Below are 22,137 nucleotides of genomic sequence, written 5' to 3'. Positions count from 1 at the left end.
GCTGGATGGGCTACAGGACAATAGGCATCAGCTTGGTGAGAAGCCAACAACTGTTGGCGCAATTATTTGAAAATGGAAGAAGTTCAAGATACCGGTCAATCTCCCTCGGTCTGGGACACCATGCAAGATCTCACCTCGTGGGGCATCAATGATCATGAGGAAGGTGAGGGGTCAGCCCAGAACTACACGGCAGGACCTGGTCAATGACCTGAAGAGAGCTGGGACCACAGTCTCAAAGAAAACCATTAGTAACACACTACGCCGTCATGGATTAAACTCCTGCAGCGCACGCAAGGTCCCCCTGCTCGAGCCAGCGCATGTCCAGGCCCGTCTGAAGTCTGCCAATGACCATCTGGATGATCCAGAGGAGGAATGGGAGAAGGTCATGTGGTCTGATGAGACAAAAATCGAGCTTTTTGGTCTAAACTCCACTCGCCGTGTTTAGAGGAAGAAGAAGGATGAGTACAACCCCAAGAACACCGATACATTATTGTGCATTATTACTGGATGAAGAATGCAATGAAGTGGACTTGACATTCAATACCCAGTGTTCAGATGGACCATGCATCTATCTGCCTGTATAATATATATAGGCCTATACATTTTATTACTAAATTTATTTACGAGCCATGCACTTTTTGTTTTAATTGTACATATTTTGTATTGTTTTACTAATCTGTTTTATTTTACTTATCCATTTTATTTTTTGTTGCACGTTTCTGTAATAGACTATTTTTTATTATGGAAACATACTTTTTGGTAGTATGTAGGCCTACGTTAGTCTATGAGGTGACCGCATCTTCCAAGCATCATATGCTGCATATATACATGAATAAATCAGTGGATATACAGTAAACGGCTCATTAAACTCCTGTGATGTTTTGCACCGTCAGCAGTTTCGTCATGTAATCTGCTCTATCCATCTTTTTCAAGCTCTGACTTTTATTAAAATTACTTTTTAATTTACTTTTATCTCCAATGCGCCGTAAATGTCCTGCGGGCGTCTAAACATTAATGGGATTCAAATAATTTAACAGAAATATTCATCTGGGTTTCTAAAGGGCTTGTTTGACCTCTTATAAATAACAATATTTTACACTTCACATTTAATGGATCATGTTATCCTTTTAGTAATTCAGTGTTAATTGAAGTGTATTAAAATATATTTTAATATTACGTTTTCATATTTTAGTTTTTAATATTGTATAGTGTAGTAGGCCTACATAATATTTCAAAAATATTAATTTTGCAAAATTTTAGCTAGTACTACTACTAAATAATGTTGCTCAGTTTCTTTGATCTGATGTTGATCTGATTTGTCATAGACATATGAATATCGCGGACTCGTTGACATATCGCAGCAATGAGGCGTCATGTGTTTATTATGTCTATGTAATTTCTACTGTTTGAAATACAAATAGAAAGTATCCTTAAAACAAAACCCGCCCATCGCCATGTCATAAATCATGTGACACGTTATTTCCTCATTTTGAAGGCGGAAGTAGCGAATACACTGTAGGCTATCATCAGCAGTTCAGTTCAGGTGATAAACCTGTTCCTCCAAAGTTGAACCAAAATCACAGTTTGATCTGTATAAATGAAAGGATTCGGATAACTGTCGGTAAGAAAGACATTTTTCTTGTCGTTTAGATGTTTATTGGATGGAGAAGAAGGTGAAGTGTTTACATGAGAGACATTTTGAAAACATCGAGCAACGAATGCATCATTATATCATAACGATTGTTGTTCAGTTTTCATCTAAACTGCGATAATGTCTGATAATCTTCAGTTTTAAATGGAGATTATAACAACTTAGTTTCCTTACTATAGGACAAAACTTTGTGACTGTCTGAATGCAATACAAAAATATAATTTGTAAGGCAAAGAGAGTTAGAATTATCTAAATATTTTTGCATGATTTTATAATAAACTATATCAATGAGGAGAAAAAACAATTGGTGTTTTTCCTGCTTAAAATTGGACACTAAATATCAATAAACATTTTAATTAGGCTAATGTTACATTTATTTAATTTTTTAAAGGTGTATTGCCTCCTCAAGGCAACATTGGACAACACCACAACGGTCAAATTGAAATATTTGACATATTCACGTAGAAAAAAATAATAATATATTTTGAAAACATCTATTTATTTAACCTGACACTGAACAAACACATTTATCCAGTTTTTAATGTATTACATATTTCACATCTAATAAAGAGTAATATATCCACCTGTTGCTCTCAGGCAACATTGTACCATAGTGGAGCACAAGTATTACCAAGTTATCATATTAATATTAACACTGCAGGATCACTATGACCTCATCTTCATAAAGTTGTTTTATACCTTTTTTAGGTATCGTAATATGTGCAGATATAGTATGTGAGTTACTATTTTTATAAGTGCATTACAAAATCATGCAAAAAATATTTAGATAATTCTGACTCTTTTCCTTACAAATATAATATATTTGTATCCAACCGATATGCCTGGTGTGGCCTTATGCGATTCCATTGTGGTAATGTTGCCTTGAGGCAACACAGTTTTTGTATGTCCTCTAAAACATTTGATGATATATAATGTAAAGTTCTTGAAAATACTTATTTACTTACCAGGGAAGGTGACTCGTATTTTTTGTGAGTGATTAACTGGATGCAAATTAGTGAAAATGCACTTTTCATTGGGGAAAACATGGAGCCATGTGACCTGTGCTGAAACAAGACACAAAATGGATCCCTGTGTGTCATGTGACCACTTTATTGCACTTTCAATTATTAGTATTTGAGTTATTCTCCCCTGAGATAGGTTTGACCAATAAATGGGTGTCTAATTTTATAAAAAATAAACTAAAATAGACTGTTGCCTGGAGGCAACACCGTACCATAAAGGGTTAAAAAGCATGCAGATAATAAACTTTCATGATGATAAAGAACTGCAATGTCACGTGAGCCCGATAGAAATCAAAAACAAAAAGATGTTTTGTTGTTTTTTGGTGTCTGAGGCATGAGCTGTTCTGGCAAGGGGGCGGAGCAGCAGCTCATTTGCATTTAAAGATACACACATGAAAACAGCTTGTTTTTGCTTCCACTCAAATGGGGGCATTTACAGCGTGGTATAATGAATGATATGTGGGGTAATTTGTCTGAAACTTCACAGACATATGCTGGGGACACCTGAGACGTGACCAGTCTTAAAAAACAACCAAAATCATTTATAATACATTTATAGATGGCTTTATCAGATTTTGAATCATAATGAAGTGTCTCTTTCACCCACAGGTCATTGTTAGTGTTTTTCCCGCAGTGCACATGGCGAAAGTCTTCGTGTACGGGTCGCTAAAGAAAGGCCAGCCCAACCACTCCAGCATGATGGACCATGCCAACGGTCAGGCCGAGTTCGTGGCTCACGCTCGCACCGTGGACCGATACCCACTCGTGATCGCAACCAAATACAACGTCCCCTTACTCCTGAACGTCCCCGGGACGGGTCAGCACGTCACCGGAGAGATCTACAGCGTGGACCAGCAGATGCTGGATTACCTGGACTGGTTTGAAAAATGTCCATTGATGTACCAGCGCTCACTCATCCGGCTGGAGGTGCAGGACGGGCCCGGTGGAGGAGAACACACACCGAAGACTGGAAGTGCAGACGGGCCCGGTGGAGGAGAACACACACCGAAGGCTGGAAGTAGTCTCGAGGCCTTTGTGTACAGCACAGAAACATATGAACCCGAGTGGCTACAAAATACAACATATGAGAATTATGAGGCTTACGGTGATCACGGGCTGCACTTTGTGCGTCGTGAAGACAGATCCCCTGAGTAACATTTACCAGGGTTTACCACACCAGCCAGTGTCACGAGAATTTAATTTACCATTTAAGCATTTTACAACAAACAAAGAGAGCGTGTAGAGCATTGCTTTTATATATATATATATATTTTTTTTTTTTATTTTTTTTTTGTTCCAATATGACAGATTATTTAAATGTTCTGAATTTTTTTTTATTATGAAATATATTCATTTTTGAGTGGTTTTGGTCATCATTCACATTTCTCAAGGAATCTTCCAGTCATAACAGAGTTTCACATGGTGACATTGCAATTTTGCTTCCAGATATTTTAGCAAATTAATGAGAAATTACCACATCCTGAAATGTATATCAACTTCTGACGGTGTACTGTATAATATTCACTATGTAAAATGTTATTGAAAGATGTGATAATTTCCTTAGACATTGTCATTTAAATCTGTGTGCTTTACGTTTACACTTAAAACCATCACTGGCCAGTTTCTGTTACTATAGGGCTAGGCCTACTATATCTTGTTGCCTGTCTGTATAGTTAATCTTTACAAATAAAGTTGTAAATCTGACATTTAATAATTTTAAATGAATAATTAGTAGTATTTGTAAATAATAGACTACATTTTCTTACAGAACACAATATTTGTATTCATATATTAATATATCATTAATAGTAATTGAAGTGTATTAATTCATAAGACATATGAATATCGCGGACTCGGTGACATATCGCAGCAATGAGGCGTCGTGTTTATTATCTATGTAATTTCTACTGTTTGAAATACAAATAGAAAGTATCTTTAAAACAAACCCCGCCCATCGCCATGTCATAAATCATGTGACACGTGATTGCCTCATTTTGAAGGCGGAAGTAGCGAATACACTGTAGGCTATCATCAGCAGTTACTTCAGTTCAGTTGATAAACCTGTTCCTCCAAAGTTTAACCAAAATCACAGTTTGATCTGTATAAATGAAAGGATTAGGATTATTGTCGGTAAGAAAGACATTTTCTTTTCGTTTATTGGATGGAGAAGAAGGTGAAGTGTTTACACGAGTGACACTTTGAAAACATCGAGCAACGAATGCATCATTACATCATAACGATTGTTGTTCAGTTTTCATCTAAACTGCGATAATGTCTGATAATCTTCCGTTTTAAATGGAGATATGTCAACTTGGTTTCCCTATATAGGACAAAACTTCCTTTCCTTTCAAGTTTTTGTGACTGTGTTGGAATATATATATTTGTAAGGAAAAGAGTTAGAATTATCTAAATATATCTGCATGATTTTAATGCACTATATCAATGAGAAAAAAGAATATTTGTGGTGTTTTTCCTGCTTAAAATTGGACGCACTAACAATATCAATAAACATTTAAATCAATTTTTAAATGACTTAATTTTTAAAAGTTTGTTGCATCAAGGCAACACAGTTTTTTTTATTTCCTCAAAAACATTTGATGATATATAATGTAAAGTTCTTGAAAATACTTCTTACCAGTGAAGGTGACTCATATTTTTTGTGAGTGATTAACTGGATGCAAATGAGTGAAAATGCACTTTTCATTGGGGGAAAACATGGAGCCATGTGACCTGTGCTGAAACAAGACACAACATGAGGCTTGTTCGACTTGAACGGCGCTGCACAGACCGATCGGTTTATTACATCATAATACCGCGAGAGTGATTCAAAAGCACAAGGAGCCTTCTGCTCTCTATTCGCTCTCGCGGTACTTGATGTCATAAACCGATCGGTCTGTGCAGCGCCGTTCAAGTCGAACAATGGACTCCTTTGGGTCATGTGACCACTTTTTTGCACTTATGATTAGTATTCGAGTTCTTCTCCCCTGTAGGTTTGACTAATAAATGGGTGTCTAATTTTATAAAAAATAAACTAAAATAGACTGTTGCCTGGAGGCAACACCGTACCATAAAACGCATAATAAACTTTCATGATGATGAAGAACTCCAATGTCACATCAAAAACAAAAAGATGTTTTGTTGTTTTTTGGTGTCTGAGGCATGAGCTGTAAAGCAGCTCATTTGCATTTAAAGATACACACATGAAAAAGCTTGTTTTTCCACTCAAAAGGGGGCATTTACAGCGTGGTATAATGAATGATCTGTGGGGTAATATGAGCTGAAACTTCTCAGACATGCTGGGGACACCTGAGACTTATATTACATCTTGTAAAAGGGACATAATAGGTCCCCTTTAATTGCTAGAAATATCATAAAATATGTCTTTCAAGTTCAATTTATTTGTCTTCTCCACAGATCATTGGGTAACCAGTCCAAAAAAAACAGCCAAAATAATTTATAATACATTTATAGATGGCTTTATCAGATTTTGAATCATAATGAAGTGTCTCTTTCACCCACAGGTCATTGTTAGTGTTTTTCCCGCGGTGCACATGACTAAAATCTTCGTGTACGGGACGCTAAAGAAAGGCCAGCCCAACCACTCCAGGATGATGGACCATGCCAACGGTCAGACCGAGTTCGTGGCTCACGCTCGCACCGTGGACCGATACCCACTCGTGATCGCAACCAAATACAACGTCCCCTACCTCCTGAACGTCCCCGGGACGGGTCAGCACGTCACCGGAGAGATCTACAGCGTGGACCAGCAGATGCTGGATTACCTGGACTGGTTTGAAAACTGTCCACAGAAGTACCAGCGCTCACTCATCCGGCTGGAGGTGCAGGACGGGCCCGGTGGAGGAGAACACACACCGAAGACTGGAAGTACAGACGGGCCCGGTGGAGGAGAACACACACCGAAGGCTGGAAGTAGTGTCGAGGCCTTTGTGTACAGCACCAAAACATATGAACCCGAGTGGCTACAAAAACCAACATATGAGAGTTATGATACTAACGGTGATCACGGGCTGCGCTATGTGCGTCGTGAAGACAGATCCCCTGAGTAACTGTAATATTTACCAGGATTTACCACACCTGGGGCTGCACGATTATGACAAAAATCATAATTGCCGATTATTCCCTTGAAATTGTAATTGCGATTATTAGAGCAGAATGCTAGCTGGAGCCATTTACCGCCAGTCTTTGTGCTAAGCTAGGCTAGCGGTGGGTGCGTCAGACAGAGTCACGGCACGCATGGAGATGAGAAGGGAATGTATGGACTTATCTAACTCTGGGGGATACGGGGAATAAGCTAAAGTCGGTGTGTTCCTTTAAAACCATCACTGGCCAGTTTCTGTTACATTAATTTAGTACTGGAAGCCCACGTTTAATTTTAGACACTTGACAAGTGTTCATTCTACATATAAAAACACCCTAATATTGTATATCTAGATATCAGGTGTATCTGTACATATGCTGTAGATGAGTTTTCTGAATTGCACTTTAAAAACAAAATGAATAAATTCAAAATATTATTGTCTGTTATTATTGTATTGTGTGTGGTTTGTTTTATATTTCTTAATTTGAACAGCACAGTGGTCAACTTCTGTTGTGTTTATTTGTGCTTTATAAATAAATGAAATGAAAAAATGTTTCCATTTTTGTTGTTTTAGAAAATCAATGTACAGTAAATGACAACAAATGCAGCACATGCCATATATATATGGATTTGTTTATTCTGAACATATTCACGCACTGTCAAACATACATATCTGCCAACATAATCCATATTGGGTTTTTTAATATATATATATTTATAGGCATTAAGAAAGAATTAAAATGCTTAAAAAAAGATTAAAGAAGAATTTTGGCACTCAAGCATTTAGACAAAAGGCAGCGGCTTCCTTCAGAGAAAGACTTTTCTTTTCTTGCACCATGACAGAATAATGGCTAGCGAAGAGGGATTGTGTGGCGTTCCCTCATAGACGAGTGTGGAGCGGTTCACAGTTAGTATCAAAACTTGTATAAAAACCTACAAAAGAAAGTTTGGAAGGCAGCGTGTGCCGTAGTCTCAGGCCAGCAGAGATGATGCACCGAAAACATGACAAATCCAGCTTGTGCATAGACTTCAGCCACAAACTCAGTGACATTTTATTATGCATCAAATCAAGCATATTTTTAGGAGCAATACGATTTTGCATGACATGTTTTTCCCATTTTTCTAATGTAATACAGTAATGAAAAAGTTTTTTTTAAATCAGTATAAATTCAACAACTAAACTAGCTATTGTAGGCTACTAATATCATGCAAAAGTTCATTTATTGCTGTAATGCAACTTAAAAGGTGAAACTAATATATTATATAGACTCATTACATGCAAAGTGAGATATTTCAAGCCTTTATTTGTTATAATTTTGATGATTATGGCTTACAGATTATGAAAACCCCAACTTCTTATGAAACACTTTTCACAATATTCTAATTTTGAATTTGGGGTTTTCATAAGCTGTAAGCCATAATCATCAAAATTATAACAAATAAAGGCTTAAATATCTCACTTTGCATGCAATGAGTCTATATAATATATTAGTTTCACCTTTTAAGTTAAATAAATGATCTTTTGTACCATATTCAGGCCCTGTTTACACGAGAACGCTCGCGGGTGAAAACGTAAAAATATTTTATCGGATATGCCTTTCGTTTAATCGGCGACGGCGTTTTTGGGGCTTAAAAACGCAAAAAAGTGAAACCACCCTCCAGAGTGGCAATCTTAAAAACGCTCCACCGTCGCGTTCCCGTCTAAAGGGTAAAAACGGTAAAAACGCAAAAGTCTGCTAGACAGTGAAGACGTCGCGTACACGTTTACGTCACAGGCATGCACCAGTACAGGAAAATAACAAAACATTATCAAACTAAAATATAGCATTAATTTCATTGAAAAAAAAATAATAATTCAATTAATTTTTGAGCGACATGCCAAGAGCACCGAGTGTTAAAGCAGCAGCTTTACCGTATTAAACATGAAAAACTGTGTCAGCGTCTCTTTCACTTTCAGTGCTTCACATCGCCACCTAGCCGCCTGGAGTGCACACTACATCGAATTTCACACACTTTTGCGTCACCATATGCACACAGATTCCCCCCCCCCCCATAACGCTCGTCTAAACGCAGAATAAAAAGTGATAACGCAACGCCACTTTTGCGTTTTCTCTTCAGATCGTTTCCGTGTAAACATAGCCTCAAGTTTCACCTGTATATAAAATGCAAATTTCAGGGAACATGTCATGAAAATTTAATGAAAAAATAAAATAAACGTAATGGTCCTAAAAATAGGCTTTATTTTCCTCATGCAAACAACAAGCTTCATCTTTTTTCCTTTGGATTTCGGGGTGAAATACGACCTGAACATCTTTTGCCAGTTTTTTGTTGTTGTCTTTTTCACTGAAATGTAGACAGAAGGCGTCCGTTCTTCATAAACATCATTATTAAAAGCTGTGGTGTTACTACAGTTAAAAACTGTCCCAAGATTAAAAATGTCATTGACAATTTCTCAGTTTACTTCTACAGGCATTGAGTTCATGAAACACGAGCAGAAGATTTTCATGTGTAAATTGTTCGTAAACCATCACATTCAATTCAATAAAACCAGTCTCACGTACACAATAGCACCCAATAAACCATTTATAAAAGCACTCGCACATAAACAGTCACGTACAAATCAATAAAACCTTCGCTAAAACATCCTTCAGAATAAATCATCACGTATATAAAAAAGCATTCTTGTGAATTTTACGAACAATTTACACACATTAGTTGCATTTCATGATCAGGGACTGTTGTTTCCTAACTGTGATATCGTGTCTCTGCACATCTAAAACTGGAAGTGTTTGACTTTTACCTGCTGATCTCTCCACCGTGCGATGTTGATGATAGCTAGTAGTATTCCTGGACTCTGGCACTGACCTCGATATCCTCATGTACTCACAAAACTTCACATCTGAACCCATTCAAAGGCTGAACTTTTCTATAAAGTGAAACGACGATATAGCACACGGAACAATTCCCACTCAAACCCGCTGCCAGAAGAAATATGTTAGTGTGTGTTGGGAGAACCTGATTGAGAACCTGACGTCCTGTGAGTGTGTGTGTGTGTGTCTCTTTGGTCAGTAGGGATGTGGATCTTTGCGGCTGAAGGAGCGGATGTGATTGGACGAGCACGTTGCACTGCGGATCACCTCCATCCACCTACAGATCACATGACAGAAACATGGTTTAGGACTGCAGTAATAATGCACAATAATGTATCTAGGAATACAATGAAGTCGACTTGATATTCAATACAGTGTTCAGATGGACCATCTATCTGCCTGTATAATATATAATTAATAATAATAATAAAAAAATTACATTATAAATATATATATATCATAAAGACAGATTATAATATAAAAAAATATATATTATAATTTATAAAAAAAATATATATATATATATATATAAAATATACTTTTTTTATTATATTATTATTTTTTCAATTATATTATTTATGATTCATGCGCTTTTTGTTTTAATTTGACATATGTATTGTTTTACTCATCTATTTTGTTTTACCCATTTTATTTTTTTTAGCAATTTTCTGTAAATAATATATTTTTGTAGCATGTTTCTGTAATAGAGTATTTTATTATGGACACATGCTAACAAAAAAAAAAAGTATATTTTGTTACAGAAATGTAATATAAAAACCATTTAAAAAGAAAAATATTCATGCACTGTTAATCTTAGATATTTTAGATATCTATTTTATTTTTTGTGGTACTATTCTGTAAATTATATTAGGGATGCACAGATCTGAAAACGATAAACGATAATTCTTTATATTTGAAAACCAATATATCGGCTGATGAATCTAAATCTGAATTTTTGAAAGCCTGATTACAAACACAAAAGTTATGCACTTCAGCATAACTCCTGTTGTGGATACACAACGTTTTATTTCAATAGTGTTCTCATTATAATGTTATGAAGTCGATATGACAGATTTGCGCTGCACATGTCGCACTGAACTGCATTTTCCTTTTCGAAGTGATTCATATTTCAAGCAATTGAAAACCATCATGTTGAACTGAAGGATATGATACATTATTATTTATCGGCTTAAAGATATTGGCCAAATTTTCTTACTAATAACATTCAAAATGAACATATATTGGCTGATACCGATATGGCGGGCAATATATCATGCATCCCTAAATAATATAATTTTGTAATATGTGACGCTGGACCACAGCACCAGTCTGGAGCCGCACGGGTATTTCTGTGGCAATAGCCAACTATACATTGTATGGGTCAAAATTATACATTTCTCTTTTATGCCACAAATCATTAGGATATTAAGTAAAGATTTGTCTGTAAAGGTCCTACTGTAAATATATAAAACATGTATTTTTGTGAGTGAATGCAGCAAAATCGTGAACATAAATGCACAACTTTAAAGGAGATTTTCTCAATGTTTACATTTTTTTGCATCCTCAGATTCCAGATTTTCAATAGTTGTGTCTCGACCAAAATATTGTCCTATCCTAACAAACCACACATCAATGGAAAGCTTATTTATTCAGCTTTCAGATTATGAATAAATCTTAAATTCAGAAAATTGACCCATGTGACTGGTTTTGTGGTCACATATGTCTTTGCAATAAAGTATTCTTATTCCAGGAACACACACTCCAGTGCTTTGGTCAATCGGAGATCCCGTACGCACCTCTCGAACGTGTACTCGCTCTCGGATCTGAAATAGTAGACGTGTGATTTGAAATGCAGCTTGAAGACGTAGTCTTTATGGATGTTCTCGGACTCTGAGGGAATGGTGATGGAGTATCCCAGCAGAGGAAGACTGGCCAGAGGAAACTCATCCTGCAAACACACACTTTCACATCACACACGGCCCTCCGTTAAAGTCCTGAGAAAACGTGCTGTTGTGTGAGCGCGTCTCACCTGGTGTGTTTTGTAGAAGAACAGGCTGAAGTTGGTGAAGACCACCCATAACTTCTGCCAGCCGTTGCTGTTCTTGAACTTCCTCAGCAGATTCCCAGACAGCTGGTTCTGAACAATAAACACCAATGAGAAACCAGAGAGAAACGCTTCACATTCAACCAGAGTCCGAAATCTACGGGTCAAGTCACCTTTATTTCTGAAGCGCTTTAGATTGTTTTAAAGCAGCTTTACAGAGATAACAGGGAAATAATGATTCAGTGACGTACACGGTTCATTCGGCTGTAAAGCGGCTCTCCAAAGAAAACAGTGTCATTGTTCAGATTCCTTCAATAACTGTGTAAAGATCATCAAATATGAAATGAGTTCTGCGGAAAAGCCTAGTTCAGTTCGCATCTCATTAGCTAACTTATTAATAGGACTTATATTATTAAACCCTTGTGCACTGTTCAATTTCTGTGTACACTCTTTATGGTGCGGGTCAAATTGACCATAATTGGATTCAATACAATTCCTCAAAAATCACACTATGAAAAACAACAAAGATTCAGGTACCGATTGTAAACTTCTAATATCAACATTTGTCAAACATTAAAAAAAATATGAACATATGATTTATGAAAATATTTTTTAACCATTCTAACAGTTTTGTTTTGACAAAATTTTATTATTATTGATTAACAGTATACTGTTTATTTTATTTTTACGTTTTCATTATTTGTTTATTTTTACATTTTCTGCTTAGAACATCATAACTGAACAATTAAATTTAGCTGTATAATGAAAATAATGTTTACTTTTCCTAAGTTGGCTCAACTTTAGTTTTGTAGACTCATTTCATAAAGTCAAGAAGTTACTTCTGACATGATGAGCACACAGCAACTAATTTACCATTATTTTGGGTCGGTACAGTTGCCTTAGAGCGTTAAAATATATGGGTCAAATTGACCCGCGAACGTAATAGTAATTTTGTTTGTATATGTCAAAACACATCAGCATGTTGAAACTTTGCATGCATGTTCATGATGAGAAATGAGAAAAAGTCACAAAATATCAAGAAAAAAAAACACAGGTTAACCAGTATTTCCAACAACTAGAAAATCGAAAATGGTCAAATTGACCCGCAACATAACACAAGGGTTAAATGTGTTTATTTAATAATATATCAAATAAATATAAGTTGTATATACCGGTAAGTACATATTTAGTTTTATTAAACAAATATATTTGATTTACTTGAATCTCTTATAACGTAATGCATAATTATTTGCATACAATCTGCCACTGTTTTCCTCATGCTTGATGTATTATTATTATTATTTATTTTCTCTCTCTCCCTCTTCTATTGTATATATGAATGACCTTAACTGTGTGTTGTTTAATATCTAATGGTTGGATTGGGGAAGATACGGGTAGTTTTGGTTTGATGGAGAGCTTTTGTCTTTGTTCTTTTAGTATGTTATGTACGTATGTATGAGAAGTATGTTTGTCAAGAGGGTTTCCTCTAAACAATAGATTTTTCTAAATAACTTCAATCTCAATATACAGTACGAGAGATGCAATTGTGATGTAATCGGCTTGATAGGATAGTTAGGATCTGTCAAACAGTTGCCATTCTTCAAGATATCTTCTTTTGTGTTCAGCAGAAGAAAGAAACTCATACAGGTTTTTAACAACATGAGGGTGTAAAAAAAAAAAATGGTGAACTGTCCCTTTAAATCACGCATAATGTTAAAATGGGTCATTTTAACTTAATGCATGATTTAAATATCTTATATCGTGATTTCAATCATGCATAATGTACAAATTCCTAATTTTATGCATTATGCATGCAGTAAATCACAATATATTCACAATTTCAAAAATTGCATGTTCGAGGCGATAATTTATTTACCAAAGGCAACTTTTACTCACTTGACTTGAATATAATATTTTGTATATTTTGGACTCTGGGCACAACAAAGTTACGAGACCGACAGCACAAAGTGTCTCCATGTTCATTTCAAGGAAACTTCTTCATTCATACAGGATTCAATTCAGTTTTATTTTTCATTTTTGGACTATGCACACACACACATGCATGTGTCAGACAGACAACTTTGTATGCCTTGTAGTTTATTCAACATAAACGCTGCATTTTTAAGATGTCATGTCAAGCTTTATTCTATACCATTCTAGCTTCTTTTTATGATCATCATTGCAAGAACGAGTCCTGTATGAATGGTCGTCTGAAACTGATGTTGTTACGTTTGTGCTGTCAGTGAAAGAAGAATCAAACACACTCAACACGAGAGAAACACACTGAAGAGAAGCGAACACACACCGTCACAACCTCAAGTACAGTCAGTGTTCAGAGGGACGACCAGAGTCGGTCATTAACTGCATTAATATCAGTTATTGAACTGTGTGTGCAGTATAATGTTCAGCTCAGGTTGTTCAGTTAGTGGCGGTGATGATATTAACGTAAAACAGAGAAATCATTGATCGTGTGAATTTCAAATCCACTATTTGACAGAACTTCAAATCATTGAAGTATTTTAAAAGCATATTATTACTTTAAAAAATGCTTTTTTATTTCCAGTTTTCACTTTGTTTTTTTAAGTTTTCATTTATTTTTGGCTTAGTTTTAGTCATTTAGGAACTTCAACTTATTTGATTTCAGTTAGTTGCCAATGTATTATTGTTATTATATCATTTTTACAGAAACAAATAAAACAATATATATATATATATATATATATATATATATATATATATATATATATATATATATACAGTATATATATACATACATATACACACACTATATACATATAATTTATTATATATATACTGTATATATACATAAAATCATTCTACAGTAAAATATATTAAGCTTTTGTATAATGTTTTAAAGATACTATACAAAATGTATGATATTATAAATGTTGTAAAATGCATTTGTCATTTTTTAAATATTTTTATTTACATATAATTTACATAATTAGCTATATATTTTTGTCTATAACTTATCATTTTTAATTATTTTCTTATATAACTTAAGTTTAAGTAATTTAAGAACTTAAGTACATTCTAATTTTGCAATTAAGTTTCAGTTTTTGATTCAATATTTGTATTTTATTTTATTTCGGATTTATTTTGATTACCGCAAATTATTTTAAATAGTTTTAGTTAACAATAACAACACTGGTTTGAAGACGGCCCGAAGCTCATGTCCTTTGTTAAGAAACTTAAACGTGACTTTCCTGGTTAGCAGGATAAAAATGCCATTAGACGGGCAGTTTATCTTCACAAATAACCGTCGCTCTGTCGCATCTTTAACTCTTCTAAATGCGTCTAAATGAAAAGCTCCATTATACGGGTCCATGTTTTACCTCTCTACTCCTGCAGGTTTCACTAAAGGAGAGGCTTTGGACACGATACCAACACACCAGAGCGAGAGACACGGGCCCCTGGGCCCTGAGCGGGGCCACAGCGCGGGCCTCTGAGAGACTGACTGGACTAGAGCCGTCTAACACAGCGGAGGACAGAGACAGGAGAGAAGAAGAGAAACACACACAGTCAGAGACATGACACACACACACTGGGACACGGAGAGAGAGAGAGAGAGAGAGTCTGAACCAGGAGGAAGACCAGCACTCGTCGGATGAAGAACACGGCACACAAACACACTGAAAAAAAGAGTTTAGAAGGAATCTTTCCAGAGAAAATACGTGAAAATCCTTTAAACAAGATCGACTGACTTGAGACGCAGCACTCCATGAGTTACGCTTTTATTGATTATGAATATACTGCGAGTATATTGTGTCAAAGTTTGTACTCAAACCTAGCCTGAAAAGTTTGAATATATATATATATATAGGAAATAAATACTGAAGTCTTAATATCTTATGCAGCTCTGCTTCTCAAGCAAACTGATCTTGTACTGACAGAAATACTGGTTAGGAACAGGACTTCCTGCAGTGGAGGAAAAGGCATTATATCTTCACCCTCATGTGTTTGTGCACACTTGGTTATTTTTACATTCAAGTTTAGTGAATCTGATCATGCTTTCAACTACCGATAAAACTCTCTGCTTCAATTATGATGATGAATTCCAGATATTAACTCGTGGAAATGCAAACGGTGCACAAACTCCATGAGGGACCAATTACAAGTGTCGCCTTGCAGAAAGAGAGAAAGAGAGAGAGAGAGAGAGAGAGAGAGAGAAGAGAGAGAGAGAGAGAGAGAGAGAGAGAGAGAGAGAGAGAGAGAGAGAGAGAGAGAGAGAGAGAGAGAGAGAGGTTAAACACAAACACAGAGACACGACGCGAGGAAAAGCACATGACACAGAGGATCTCAGGATCACGACGGAGAAGAAGAGCACAGGACACAGAGGATCTCAGGATCACGACGGAGAAGAAGAGCACAGGACACAGAGGATCTCAGGATCACGACGGAGAAGAAGAGCACAGGACACAGAGGATCTCAGGATCACGACGGAGAAGAAAAGCACATGACACAGAGGATCTCAGGATCACGACGGAGAAGAAGAGCACAGGACACAGAGGATCTCAGGATCACGACGGCTTCGCTCCGGTACCTCTAACGCTACGCTAAAATCCACCATGGACACGCTGGTGCTGCGGTGCCAGCACACATGAACCGTGGTGTTACCGCGGTGAGGCGTCTGCCGCTCGAGAGACGTCCGAGACGCACTCAAGTCATCTTCTGATTCCTGGTCGGCGCTAGATTCCTCAGGGGATTCTGGGAAATGTGGGAAGAACAGCCTTTTAAACAGCCATTGCACAAGGGAAAAAAATCTGAATTCGAATGGAAACCAAGAATTTTTTTCTTACCCCATTGGCAGATAATTTTGCTTGTTTTAAGCAAAAATTACTTAAATTACTTTCTTTTTATCTTAAAACAAAATAGAATTTCTTATGTCATTTTACTTCTCTAGTAAACGCTTCTTGGTTTAAGAATTTTTAGATATTTGGACTGGAAACAAAACAAAAATACTAATTAAGAAAGTATTTTTTGCAGTGCGCCCCTCGGATTAAGCCGTGTCTATGGAGAGTTGCCAGACTAAACATCTTGATGCAAGTCTGGCTTGCCAGGCTAATGAAAGTGCGTATCTATAGCAAATATCTCGTGCCATTTATGGCAAAAATAGTTTTCACGTGCATATGATACGCAGTTTATGGCGTGAAATACACACACACTCACACCCCTAATCCTACCCAAGGGGTTTTCAGTGTGTATCATGCACTGTAACATTAGTGGTCTAGATACGCACTTTCATGAGATCGTGTTGTATGTTCCCAGCATGTTGAGATCTCTCTCGCACACAATAACTGAAGCATATGCGATGTCTGCAATGATGGCACTTTTTGTCCTCCGCCTCAAAATCAGTCTGGCGAACTTATCGCAAAGCTAGCATCAAGCTTATTTTGCGTTCGTCCATCTGAGCAAGAAGCCCCTTTAAGCAGGCGCGATGTTTTATATTTCACGTTCGTCGTTCAGATAGCATGTCAAGTATAAACTATAAACTAAACACATGAATCAATTGGATATGGGTCACAGTTGAAAGAACGGTCTAAAAAATTTCGATATAGGAAACAAATCAGAATTGGGCATCGAGACCTGCAGTGTAAACGAAGCCGGTGTCATCAGGACTAGCTGTAGATAACATGCAGACGAGTGTGTGTGACTTACTGCCGTCAGTGAAACTACTGGACAGGATCTCAGCCGAGGCTCCGTTGCATTTGTCCGACAGTTCGATGGCCATCTTGATGTCCTCCACCCACTTGTCCATCTCAGGCTCTGAGCTGAGGAAGACATGCAGAAACTGTCAATCACACTAGCGGATCGCCGTTACCACGGTTACAGCAGACTCACTGCAATACACACTAATGAGGCGTTATATAACATGTTAAAAACAGCATTTTGATTAAAAAAAAATATTCACACTATATCATAACATCATTATTATTATTATCACTAGAAAAAGTCCGCTGTGTAATAATGTACCAGTTAAACTCATGTAATTGAACATGTTATTTAGTCACAATCTCCATCTTTTAATGTTACCTGGCGGCCACGACGACAGACTGCCGCTGTCCGAACAGAGTGAATGAATGCGGGACGCCCCACTCGTCCTCACTTTCACGGATCTACACAACACATCAAGAAGAAAGAGTAACCCGGGGGTCAGTAACATGTTGACCTTGTGGACGAGTCTTAAGGTCAGAAGAACATGAAGGGATCTAGAGGATATTTTGGCCCCTGAATCTCCTGTACCGAGGTCTGAAATTCATCAAGACATTTGAATAGAGACGGAGCGTATTTAGGCCACGCCCACACCGGGGGGGGGGGGGGGGGGGGCAATCCATCCGTCTCCATTGACTCTGCATTACGAGAGGCTCCTCCTTTTCATTTCTTGCTTCTAACTAAAGACAGAAAAATGGCTAAAAGCTGCTGTGTGACGAGGTGTCCAGCAAACAAGCTCAGAAACCCAGAAATACGTTTTTATAAGCTGTCGACCCCAAAAAACGCGCGTCTAAGGACTTAAAAGTGGACACAGGCTGGAACGAATGGGTAAATTGTGGGATCCTGACACTCAGTATGCACTAGAAACACAGTTACGTGTGCAGTGAGTTAAACATTTGGTCACTGGTGAGTCAACTATCCAAATGTCAGTTTCTGTAAGATCCTGTGTCGGTTACGTTCTCCTCCAGCGGGCGTACGTTAGTTCTCAGAGTAATGAAACGCGTTACGCTCTGTCTCGACTGCCTGTGTCCACTTTTAAGTACTTAAACACTAGTTTTTTTGGGGTCGACCGCTTATAAAACCTTATTTCTGGGTTTCTTAGCTTGTTTGCTGTACACCTCGTCACACAGCAGCTTTTAGGCATTTTTCTGTCTTTAGTTAGAAGCAAGAAATGACGAGGAGAAATGCTGTGTGTTTCTGGATAATTACATTTACATACAATACGCGATTTACTGAGACTAACAATAGATCTCCTGTTTGTGTGAATGTACAATTAGTAACTAGAGATGGAGACAGCGGGAACACGTCCAAAACCACAGAGGGAATATTGTGCCGTTCACTCATTACTGATCCCAGTTCTGTACTGGACGTTAAAGTCACACCATATAGACCAAAACTAATCAAAAATACCCACCGTCATGCCATACAGGGGAAGTTGGCCGTGAACTTTGAACTGATTAGATGCCGTCATCCCTCGACTCGTGTACATCAGAACATCATTGAACTGCAAATAATTTCAAGATGTGAAAGGAAAACATTAGACTTCGTTATTTTATCTCTCGTAAAACCATCAAGAGAGATGATTCACTTCAGCTAGGAGACTAAGGCACTTGAAAATCATTAAATATTGAAGAATATCATGAAGAATATCATGGTATTACTATAATAGAGGTCCAAAAAAAAACAAAAAATGTATATAATAAATAATATTATAACTATAATGAATAGTAGTATTATAACAACAGCAAATTATTATTATTATTAAATATATGACATTATATAATTACATAATAATTAAAGCAACAACAACACTAATATTGTTATTAGTTGTTGTTATTATTGTCATCATCAAATATATCATATACAATTAAATAATAATAAAAACAATAATAATATTATTGTTGTTTTTTGTTATTGTTATTTATTTATTTAATATTATGGTATTGAAATAAAATATTTATTCTTAGTGTTATTATTACTATTATTTTTAAATTCAAAATAAAAATATATAAAACAAAACAAAATTAAATAATAGAAACATTTAAAAGAAACCAATAATAAATCATTTTAAATAAATTATTTTAAAAAAAGAATTACACAAAGAAAAAACAATCAATGATAAGATAAAAAAATATATATTTTAAAAACATAAAACATTAATACAAAATAACATTGAAGATTTTAAAAATAAATAAACAAAATGTACAAGTAATAGAAAAAATAAAATAATAAATTATCAAATCATTTAAATCAAATTGAATTAAAATTAAAATTTCAAAACAAAAAATTAAATAAAACAGTAACATGCAAGTATCTTTGTACTATTCACTGTACGTATATAGTCAATATATATTCAGAATGAAATACCAGCACAATACTTTTATGAAGAGATGCACAAAGTCTGAATAGGTTATAAGTCTAACAGAAGTCTAGTGTGTGTGTGTGTGTGTGTGTGTGTGTGTGTGTGTGTGTGTGTGTGTGTGTGTGTGTGCGACTCTTACCAGGAAGAACATCCTCTGCTGAAGACCTTTTCCAGAGAGTTTGCTGAGACACCCAAGCCTGATGAACTCCTGCCAGAACAGACACAAGCGGCTCAACGAGAGAGAGACTAACACACGGTCACATTCAGCAACATGCTCAACGATTTCATTCCGGCGTATATCAGATCGGCTCAGTCCTTAACTAATATTAAATCATCTCCTAAAACCTATTTATTTTCCTTGGCTTTCCATTCACTGTGAGCTTCTGCCATAAACGTGTTTTGCCCTGTGTTTCTTCATTTTCTGGACCCTATTTTAAGGATCAAAGCGCATGGTCTAAAGCAAGTGCACTTAGGTCGTGTCCGAATCCACTTTTTCCAGTTTAACGGCAGGAAAAATGATCGGGCTCTTTAAGGCGAGACACTACAGGTGAACAGGGTAAAAATTTTAACTAGCAGATATCACCATGAAACTTTCCCAGTTGATTATCTACATTAAGATGAGAAAAAAATGTATTACAAGTTTTCTGTAATTTAATGTTTAAATATGCATATTAGGCAATATCTAATTAAATATGCTCTAATTTGCATATATATATTAAAAAAACGAAATCTGAGTACTGGATAAAGCCAGGTTAAAAATAATTTTTTCATTGTGTTCACATATTAGATGGGAAAAAATTACAGAGGGATTTATGGATATCTACTTTAGTTATCCTGTAAATCAGAATATACTGTCAATAGCCTTAAACAAAAAGATTTTCGCCATGTTTTTTGGAATATAATGTTATATAAATCAGGCTAGGAATAATATATTTACAAATCCCTCAGTAAATGTCTTCATAATATAACTAGGTACAAGACTGGACAGTGTGGTGTATATCGGTGCGACTGAAGTGGAGATTTCAGACTTGGAGAATGAGAGAAAAGTCATTTTGAGAAAACGGGCTTTAAAGATTTATCATCAGCCAATGAGATTGCACATTCAGCCCTTTTACTTGCACGATTGGTTGCTGATAAAAAGGAAATGACCATTTTTGGATCCGACAGCATTGTACAGGGTGTGTGTGATGACTGTGCAGACAGAGATGTTGATTTACGCCAACTTTTGTTAAATTTATGAGAAATCTACAGACGCAAACAGACAAAGTGTAGAAAAATAAAGACCTAAATGTGTATTTCAGACTTTTTTTCACCACAAGTCTGAAAGAAGACATGTTATTGAAGACAAATATCCAAAAGTCTCAAAATTGACCAGATATTTATATAATTAAAACTTGGTTTCAAGAACTGACCCGTCCAGGAACGACGAGACTGTCGACGCCAGCGAGGTCCTTCTTGAGCTCCAGAAGTTTCTGGAAGTTCTCCATCTTAATGAGCGTGCCTTGAAGCTGCACAACCATCTCAGAAATATCAGCAAGCGCAGCTAGAACAGACAAGTCACATTCACACGATTAGAAGGAAGTCTGGGACACCTGACGGCAGGGCTCGACTTTAGCGCTTGTTAACGCGGAACAAGTGGATTTTTGAGTCAAAGATTCAATGACCCATTCATAAACAAATCCCTCATTCTTGAATCAATGAGTCGTTTGATCGAATCGTTTGAATGAATGACTCAATGACTCGCTCATTAAGACGGTCAGCTGCCGCCACCTACTGGCGGTTTAGTGTTATGTTTAAAAGTATCATTCTTTCCAACATTTCTTATTTGTATATTCAAAAATATTTAAAACAATCTCATACCATTAATTAATGCAGTTGTAATTTTTTACAATGTGTATTTTATTCTAATAAAATGTATTGATCAAATTTAGGAATTTGAAATGAAAGATGAAGCATACTTTTAATAATATTAGGGAGGGAAATGCCCTTTAAAGTTGCAGATATGACAATATGCAGATTTATATATATATATACACCGGTATATATATATATATATAGGTGAAACTCGAAAAATTTTAATATTAAGCAAAAGTTAATTTATTTCAGTAATTCAACTTAAAAGGTTAAACTAATATATTATATAGACTCATTACATGCAAAGTGAGATATTTCAAGACTTTATTTGTTATAATTTTGATGATTATGGCTTAAAGCTTATTAAAAATTTAAAATTAGAATATTGTGAAAAGGTTTTCATAAGCTTTCAAAAAAAGTCATAATCATCAAAACTATAACAAATAAAACCTTGAAATATCTCACTTTGCATGTAATGAGTCTATATAGTATATTAGTTTCA

At 36.0% G+C, this 22,137-nt stretch overlaps 3 protein-coding genes across 6 annotated transcripts in view; 2 read left to right on the top strand and 1 right to left on the bottom strand.

Annotated features, from left to right (window-relative positions):
* The first annotated feature begins 1,502 nt into the window (after positions 1 to 1,502).
* Positions 1,503 to 3,830, top strand: LOC306999837 (gamma-glutamylaminecyclotransferase C-like). The gene is made up of 2 exons (XM_079614864.1): positions 1,503 to 1,621; positions 3,283 to 3,830. The coding sequence occupies exon 2, from the start codon at positions 3,313 to 3,315 to the stop codon at positions 3,826 to 3,828; it is 516 nt and encodes a 171-aa protein (XP_079470990.1). The 5' UTR covers positions 1,503 to 1,621; positions 3,283 to 3,312; the 3' UTR covers positions 3,829 to 3,830.
* Positions 3,831 to 4,672: 842 nt separating this feature from the next.
* LOC306999836 (gamma-glutamylaminecyclotransferase C-like) lies at positions 4,673 to 7,320 on the top strand. The gene is made up of 2 exons (XM_079614863.1): positions 4,673 to 4,803; positions 6,195 to 7,320. The coding sequence occupies exons 1-2, from the start codon at positions 4,780 to 4,782 to the stop codon at positions 6,738 to 6,740; spliced, it is 570 nt and encodes a 189-aa protein (XP_079470989.1). The 5' UTR covers positions 4,673 to 4,779; the 3' UTR covers positions 6,741 to 7,320.
* A 1,593-nt stretch (positions 7,321 to 8,913) lies between these two features.
* The window catches only part of farp1 (FERM, RhoGEF (ARHGEF) and pleckstrin domain protein 1 (chondrocyte-derived)), a 90,878-nt gene continuing 77,654 nt past the window's right edge, over positions 8,914 to 22,137 (bottom strand). For all 4 annotated transcript variants that reach the window (XM_079614810.1, XM_079614811.1, XM_079614812.1 and 1 more), the window contains exons 19-27: positions 21,194 to 21,324; positions 19,921 to 19,989; positions 18,834 to 18,923; positions 17,741 to 17,823; positions 17,366 to 17,478; positions 16,251 to 16,414; positions 11,672 to 11,779; positions 11,439 to 11,590; positions 8,914 to 9,919 (exon numbers count right to left, since the gene is read on the bottom strand). In XM_079614810.1, coding sequence (XP_079470936.1) covers positions 9,838 to 9,919; positions 11,439 to 11,590; positions 11,672 to 11,779; positions 16,251 to 16,414; positions 17,366 to 17,478; positions 17,741 to 17,823; positions 18,834 to 18,923; positions 19,921 to 19,989; positions 21,194 to 21,324 — 992 coding nt within the window. In that variant the 3' untranslated portion in view covers positions 8,914 to 9,837. The remainder of the gene's footprint in view (positions 9,920 to 11,438; positions 11,591 to 11,671; positions 11,780 to 16,250; positions 16,415 to 17,365; positions 17,479 to 17,740; positions 17,824 to 18,833; positions 18,924 to 19,920; positions 19,990 to 21,193; positions 21,325 to 22,137) is intronic.

The sequence above is a fragment of the Phoxinus phoxinus genome, assembly GCF_949152265.1.
Source record: "Phoxinus phoxinus genome assembly, chromosome: 6".
Classification (NCBI taxonomy): Eukaryota; Metazoa; Chordata; class Actinopteri; order Cypriniformes; family Leuciscidae; genus Phoxinus; species Phoxinus phoxinus.
This window is presented reverse-complemented; position numbering and strand designations above follow the sequence as displayed.